We start from the raw sequence: 8,274 nt of genomic DNA, 5'->3' as shown, positions 1-8,274 counted from the left end.
CGCCTAATATGATAATTTTATTGCATGAATTGTTCCAGTGAGTGCGACACCTACAAAAATCGAGAAATCATAGGTATATATCTATTATATTTTTTAGCACTTTATTCTTATAAAGTTGTGCTCGGAGAGTGTTTGTATGAAACTTTTTTTGTTAAGTTTGTGAAATTTTTAGCACATTTTAGTTGAGAAGTTATATTTACGTATCTTATAGATGCATCTTGTAGTTTTAGTTTTTGATTTACAATTCAAGTGAAGGAGTATATGTAATTATGTTCCTCTCGGTGATATCGGGGGAAGAAATTTTTGTTATCTTGAAATATTTATCATAAAAATAAATGATATTCATGCATCTTTATTGAAAGTATATTGTAGATTTCATTAATTTTTTGCAAAATCTGAAAATTTATTATCAAATAAGAATATTGTATGATTTGTAGAATTTCCTGGAGATATATATTAGGAAAATGATCCAATCGAGGATTTTTTATTAAACAAGAATCATAAATGGCCTACATAAAGAGAAGTGTGAATAATGAATTTGACTTCTCTCTCTCTCTCATTTTGAGAAATGATGAGTCGTACGTATAGTTTGCTTTGAAATAGAGCAATCCTTATGAATGAATAGCCAATTTTTAAATTTGTTTCTTAATTATTTGTTACTGGTTATATTTTCTATTCTTGAAATTAAGATTATATTATAGAAATATTAATTACATAAATATAAAACTAAATTATGTGTTGAGCATTTGTCTTTAAAGTTTTAAAAACTGATATTTCTCTCAGTTTTTTTTATCTGATATTTTATTTTGCAAATTCAATTCTATAAATACAAAAGAAGATAAAAGGATGATACATAAGATTTTATAAGAATATAAAATTAAAGTATTGAGTTTTTATATTTATTATTCATGAAACTAATATTATATCATAAGATTACAAAATTATTACAAAATACATAAAAACTATGTTGTTTTGGGTTTCTAATTCAGTTCTTATATGGAATATACTATTTATTTTATAGTTCGCTATTTTTAAAATTAAATGTTTCATTATGATAATATAGTCGATAAGATATAGGATATTATTTAGTTTTGGCAAATGGCACAACAAGTTACCGGATCAAAGGAACGACTGATAGTATTGCAGTTAAGGAATGTAATGAGATAAAAATGATCAAAATTAAAGATGAGTATTTTTATTACAAAAATTATAACAATAACTATTTAATTATAACAGAATCTTTTTTAAAATACCGTGCGAAGTGCGGATACATTCACTAGTTTTTAAGATAATCCCAAGGCCAACCACCCTCTAATTAACAACCAAGATTCTCTATCATACAATTATCATCTCTGTACAACTCTTAATTGAGCAGTCTTTTCAAATTCCAAGACAAAATGGGCATATTTCCTTCAACTTCTTGTTATTATATTGACCTTATTGTTCTATAATTATACTTTGATTAGTCTACGCTGCATGTGGCAATCATGCATCAATATACGCGGAGTAGTTCATTTAAAGATTCTATTTTTAGTGGGGTCTTACAAGATACTGAAATTTTTGTCGTATTTCCCAAGTGGGAGTTAAATCTATTTGTGCCAAGTTGCTATAATATGAGGTTCAAAATTGCTGTTTTTCTCTCTATAGTTTTACTGGTAATGAAGCTTCCTCTTTGACTCATTCTTTTTCTTCTTGCTTGGTTTTTTAAATGGTTATGATTCATCATCATAGGTCTTAGTCTATACTTACTTTCTAATTCCTGATGTGGGGCTCACATTCCCCAACTCCTTGTAAAAATGTTATCTTTACAACCATTGGTTGAAAATCTTGGATATTTTCACCTTCAAAATGTTGAGCTCTAACCTTAATCTTTGTGTTCTGATTATTAGCAGAAGTTTCTAGAAGAAATGGTGATGTAAATTGATGCTCTGAAGACTCAGAGGCGGAGCTAGAGTTCTAGTTACAGGTTCGGCACAACCAAGTAGCTTTGGCCAACCTGTATTTGTGGTAAGAAATTCACTGAACATCTATAAATAATTTATTTAGAATTCAGTAAGTTGCTTTTTATAGAATCAAGAACTCATAAACTCAAAATTTTGGTTCCGTTAGCTGCTTTTTTGGGATGGAGGCCAATTTACAAAGGAAGATAGTGTTTCTCTTGTTGGTTTCATGGATATGGTTGGTGCCTATGGAAGTTCTTGGAGGGACTGGGAATAACACAGCAAATGGCACTGCTCCTTTATCTCCATCTTCTAGGCCTAAAGTGGTGCATGTTGGAGCTTTATTTACAGCTAATTCTGTTATTGGAAGGTCAGCTGAGCCAGCCCTTGTAGCTGCAGTTAATGATGTTAACTCAGATTCTAGTGTTCTTAGAGGAACCAAATTGAACCTCATATTTCAGGACACAAATTGCAGTGGATTCGTTGGCACTGTTGATGGTAAAATATTTTCTTCTCTATGATCTTTTTCTAAGTTGTCAAATTCTCAGTAATATGTGCATCTTATCCTTTGTGAAATTATATCGTATACGATATCCTTAGTATCGATAATTTTGGTGTCCTATACATTCAATTAAGTTGTACTGGAACGGAATGAATCTGAATAGAGTGGAATTGATACAGCGAATTTATATAACCTACCAAAACTAAATTTTGATCGAGAGGTAGTTGATTGACTGATATGCATTCATTAAGTTTAGATGAAGACATGCTCGTTTGATCCCTTTTGCAGTATTTGATAAATTGTTGATACGGAGATGCGGAATGAGGGAAGTTCTATCATGAAGTAGCTTAATTTGGAAACTTAAATGGAATGTGGGAGAATGGGGGTTGAGGAAGTATTTGGAAGTCTGAAAAGAAAATCACAAAAGTGATGCATTTAGACTGGTAATGAAGGAAATAGAAGCAAATTTTAGCTCATGGCCTGTTTTGAATTCACAAATAGTTCAATGTCTTGTACCACTATATTTCACAGACAAGATACCATGTTTAAAATCTCAACTAAGGCGAGCCTTCCTGTCACATTTAAATTAGGAGTACTATTTACTAGTAGTGCCTAGGTCTATTTCCTTCTTTTTTTCTTTGCCCTTCGTAGTGTTTTACATCCATCCTTGCTTTGTAGCTTTGCAGCTGATGGAGAAAGAAGTAGTTGCTGCAATCGGTCCACAATCCTCGGGAATAGCACACGTGATTTCCCATGTTATGAATGAACTTCAGGTCCCTCTTTTGTCTTTTGCCACGGACCCTACTCTATCGGCTCTACAGTACTCGTATTTTCTTAGAGCTGTTCCAAATGATTACTTCCAAATGTATGCTATAGCTGATGTGGTTGATTATTTTGGATGGAAAGAGGTTATTGCCATATTTGTTGACGATGATAATGGTAGAAACGGGATATCTGTATTGGGTGATGCCCTTGCAAAGAAGCGTGCTAAGCTCTCTTATAAAGCAGCCTTTTCTCCTGGAGCCAGTAGTAGCGAGATTGATGATTTGTTAGTCAGTGTGAACCTTATGGAGGCACGAGTATATGTTGTTCACGTAAATCCTGATACCGGGCTATCAATTTTTTCAAAGGCCAAGCATTTGGGAATGATGAATGCTGGCTATGTTTGGATTACTACTGATTGGCTTCCGTCGTTTTTGGATTCTTCAGATTCAGTTAATCCAGAAACTATGGATCTTATACAGGGAGTCGTAGCGCTTCGCCATCACACCCCAGATTCCAATCCGAAAAAGAAGTTTGCATCAAGATGGAAAAACTTTAACGGTGTTGAAACTTCGAGTTTTAATTCTTATGCACTCTACGCTTACGATACCATTTGGCTACTTGCCCGAGCTCTCGACCTTTTCTTCAAGGATGGTGGAAATGTTACCTTCTCTGATGACCCCAGATTGCGTGATACAAATGGGAGTGCTTTGCATTTGTCATCCATGCAAGTTTTTGACCAAGGACAGAAATTATTCCAGATACTCGTTGGCATGAACTTCACAGGTCTAACTGGCCAGATTCAGTTTGATTCTGAGAATAATTTGGTTCATCCAGCATATGATGTTCTTAACATTGGTGGGACTGGATCACGCACAGTAGGTTATTGGTCAAACTATTCTGGTCTATCAGTTATAACTCCAGAGGTTTTATATTCGAAACCTCCAAACACTTCAACAAGTACCCAACGTCTATACAATGTCATATGGCCAGGAGAAACTGTAACTCGACCTCGAGGATGGGTGTTCCCACATAATGGAAAACCTCTGCGGATTGCTGTGCCTTACCGTGTTACTTTTAAAGAGTTTGTGCATAAAGATAAAGGACCTTCTGGGGTAAAAGGATATTGCATTGATGTTTTTGAGGCTGCGATAGATTTGTTGCCTTACCCTGTTCCTCACGTCTATATTCTGTATGGAGATGGCAAGAGAAACCCCTCTTTCAAAAACCTGGTGAATGACGTCTTAACAGATGTGAGTTCATGATTGTGTTATCAAATTTTTAGTCATTGACTAATTATGATGAAATAATTTGATCAGCGTGACTTAATATCTCTATAATTTACATTTATTTACTATGTACCGCAAAATGTGACGCTGAAACATTTTTCATGGTTACTTATAAGGATACATTTTGCTTCTTAGAAATATGATGCAGCTGTTGGGGATATCACGATTACTACAAATCGCACAAGGATTGTGGACTTCACACAACCTTATATGGAATCTGGACTTGTTGTAGTTGCTCCTATCAAAGAGATCAAATCCAGTCCATGGGCTTTCCTTAAGCCATTTACCCTCCAAATGTGGTGTGTAACTGGGGTCTTCTTTCTCTTTGTTGGAACTGTCGTTTGGATTCTTGAACATCGACATAATCCTGAATTCCGTGGTCCGCCAAGGCAACAACTTGTTACAGTTTTTTGGTTAGTATCTCAATCTTATAACCTCTTGTTATAGAATCAAATGCATGCTTTATTAGAAAAGCTTTGCTTCTCCAAATGTTCTGGAATGAAGTCCATTTGTGTGGAACTAGTGCTGCATGCATTGTCAATTCATCTATTTGGATTAACAAGTCTAAACAATGGCCTTGATTGGAGGTAAAAAAGAGATGCTTTATTATTGAGAACATTTGCATTAATAATAACATGATGAGTCTTTCTTTAGCAAAAAAATAAAGGACTTTTTTCATTTTTTGCCATCGACCGAAATTAAATGCAAAGTGCTAGCCAAAATATATAAAACATATACGCTAATTATGTATATTATATGTATATTTTTTATACCATATGTATATTACATGTATTTATACTCAACATACATTACCTATATGCTATTTTGTAAATTAGTCACCGAATGGCATTGGACTGTAATTATCTCAATTATAATAAACTCCTGATGGCATCATCAATGCAGTGAGAATCTAGAAAAGATAATCCGTTTAATCAAATCATTTTGCTGGTAGGTATATATTGACACTGGTGCTAAGATCCGTTTTACTTTTTCAGGTTTAGTTTCTCAACAATGTTTTTCGCACACAGTACGTACATTCTCTTCGATTTGGTTTTTTAAGATCTTCTAAACATATTGCGACAAAAAACTTGTCCTGGCATATCTGACACTGTTCGTCTATGTGAATTAATAGGAGAAAACACAATGAGCGCCTTGGGACGCTTAGTGCTGATCTTTTGGCTCTTTGTCGTTCTAATTATCAATTCGAGCTATACAGCTAGCTTGACTTCTATCTTGACAGTGCAACAGCTGTCTTCAGGAATTCAAGGAATTGACAGTTTAATTTCAAGTAATGATCCAATTGGAGTCCAGGATGGGTCATTTGCAATTAACTACCTCATGGAAGAGCTTGGTGTTTCAGAATCACGACTCCATATATTGAAAACTGAAGATGAATATATTGACGCCCTCAAGAAAGGTCCGCTAGGTGGTGGTGTTGCTGGCATTGTCGATGAGCTTCCTTATGTTGAGCTCTTCTTGTCCAACAACAAATGCATATTCAGGACAGTAGGGCAGGAGTTCACTAAGGGCGGATGGGGCTTTGTAAGTTAATCTTTTCCTTTGTATTACTGAACAGAGCTGAAGGTTTGTCATAAATGTGACGAGTTTTCAGCCAAAATTGTCCCTGATCTATGGGAGTAGACCTATTTTTGTCCTTTAAATATAAACTTGAGCATCTTTAGTCTCTTAAGTTTGCTAAAGAGGATCACCATTGCTCCAACTAACCGTGGACTTAAAAACTAAGGCTGACTGCCAAAAAATACGGCAAAAGTTGATCCAAAAACCGATCGAAGGTGCTCCACTTTAACAAACTTAAGGGATTGAAGATGCTCAGGGTTGTACTTAAAGTACAAAAATAGACCTACTCCCCATAGATAGGGGGCACTTTTGGGTAAAAACTCTAAATGTGACAATAAGTTCATGAATGATCTAATGAAGTGCTCATCCACCCAACCCTAACAAGAACCAAGAAATCAAACTCAAAATAAAGAAAAAAGGGAGTCACACCATATTACTGGCACATATTCATATTAAGCAAGGATTGATGCACAAGCAATCCAATCTACTCAAGCTGCTTTTCGCTATCCATGGCCAGGCATTTCAAAGGGACTCTCCTCTGGCTGTTGATCTTTCAACTGCAATCCTTCAACTGTCAGAAAATGGTGAACTCCAAAGGATCCATGACAAATGGCTATCTAAGAACGGATGCTCTTCACAAAACAACCCAGATGATACACAGCTTTCTCTCAAAAGCTTCTGGGGACTATTTCTCATATGTGCTATTGCTTGTTTTCTTGCTCTTTTCGCGTTTTTCTGCAGGGTGTACTGTCAATTCCGGAGGTTTGACCCCGAGCCAGAAGAGCCGGAGATCAGTGAACCTGAATCTGCACGGCCTAGTAGGCGTACCCTCAAATCTGTTAGCTTTAGGGACTTGCTAGAGTTTGTTGATAGAAGAGAAAGCGACATACTCAAACGGAAGAGTAATGACAGCAAGAAATTACATGAAGGTCAGAGCTCAGATGGGCAGCCGAGCTCGCCTGTTTGAATCAAAGAGTTGTTCGTTCGTTGGGTTGGTTATTTCTTGCTCAATGCACCTATATGGTTAAATATGTAAATGATGCATACGCAATTCTTCGTCGAATTACTTCATTTAACACACAGAAGGCTAGGTATATTAGGGGGAAAAATGTCTTTTGAACACTAGTAGGAGAGATGGAAAAACACGGTAACTTTTGTACTAATCAGTTCATAAAATGAGTAATTGTTAACATTTTGGTCAGTTTGCTTGCTTTTTCAGTAATTTTGTCTGATGTTCAGCTACTATTATTAAACTAATGGAAGAACCACTCAATTTGCTCAACTATTTGAACCCATATAATTAACATAATGTTGGTTAATACATATGTTTGAACAGATCAAGTTAATCATAAGTGATCCCCTCCATTTATGGGCAGGCAATGATACTGATCAACTACTTACATTATGTTGGAAATATTAACAATATTAATCAGTAAAACAAACAAAAGGATAAAATAAACTTATTGGATCAACGCTGCGTCATGGCAAGCCACTGCCTTGAAAGAGATTTCAGACCGACTACGGTGCAAATCGTTTAGTCCGGTCGCTCCCCAAGATTTCACGGCCCTCCCAAACACTTGCACTAGTGACTGGAAGTTTGGAGTTTGCACAAACTGAATTACCAAGAAGAAATTCACCAAGAAGACTGATTAATATAGGCTGGAAATATGAAGGGGTCAAAGAGGATTAATGGGTCATTAACTCCACCATTAAAAAGACCTTAAGGGGTTATTGATTTTCTTTGCATTACCCATTATTATTTTCAACAATCCCCCACTAATGCAAAGATAAAGAGTAAGAATAAATTCTGGGCAAAACGAAGGAACATGTACTTAAGTGTCAATATCTTTCGATTTGAATTAACACGTAGTGAAATGAGACAACAACTAATATCCACAAAGTGAAGTACTCTTGAATTGAATGGACATAAGTTGAGACCCCCACAACACATACTATATCCTTAATTTTATGCAAACTCCGCGATGCTAACAAAGTGCATTTATGGCCATACACCAAACCACGGATCTCATGAATGCTCTAGAAAACAACTTAAATTTTTCATAAAAGGCAGCCAAACCTTTACATTCACGTAGGTGATTCCATCAAGTCTATCTCAAATAGACCACCTTAAGGCTATGAAATCATCAAGAGCAGAATAAGCTCAACCTTCTCATATCAAGCGGTGAATCCACTAAGTGCTTCT

The 8,274-nt window shown here is 35.6% G+C and overlaps 1 protein-coding gene across 6 annotated transcripts; it reads left to right on the top strand.

The window, feature by feature from the left end:
• Positions 1-1,509: 1,509 nt before the first annotated feature.
• On the top strand, positions 1,510-7,272 carry LOC132617088 (glutamate receptor 3.4). 6 transcript variants are annotated; one of them, XM_060331978.1, is made up of 8 exons: positions 1,510-1,655; positions 1,893-2,007; positions 2,110-2,438; positions 3,121-4,457; positions 4,629-4,906; positions 5,489-5,520; positions 5,626-6,035; positions 6,589-7,272. In XM_060331978.1, exons 3-8 carry the CDS (start codon positions 2,123-2,125, stop codon positions 7,036-7,038), a joined length of 2,823 nt encoding a protein of 940 aa, XP_060187961.1. In that variant the 5' UTR covers positions 1,510-1,655; positions 1,893-2,007; positions 2,110-2,122; the 3' UTR covers positions 7,039-7,272. The 6 variants fall into 6 exon arrangements, with proteins under 6 accessions (XP_060187961.1, XP_060187963.1, XP_060187962.1 ...); XM_060331980.1 differs by having other exon boundaries at positions 1,639-1,655; positions 1,890-2,007; XM_060331979.1 differs by lacking the exon at positions 1,510-1,655 and adding an exon at positions 1,673-1,731.
• Positions 7,273-8,274: the final 1,002 nt, after the last annotated feature.

This window comes from Lycium barbarum, chromosome 11 (assembly GCF_019175385.1).
Source record: "Lycium barbarum isolate Lr01 chromosome 11, ASM1917538v2, whole genome shotgun sequence".
Classification (NCBI taxonomy): Eukaryota; Viridiplantae; Streptophyta; class Magnoliopsida; order Solanales; family Solanaceae; genus Lycium; species Lycium barbarum.
Note: the sequence above shows the minus strand (reverse complement) of the source record. Positions and strands in the feature narration are given on the sequence as shown.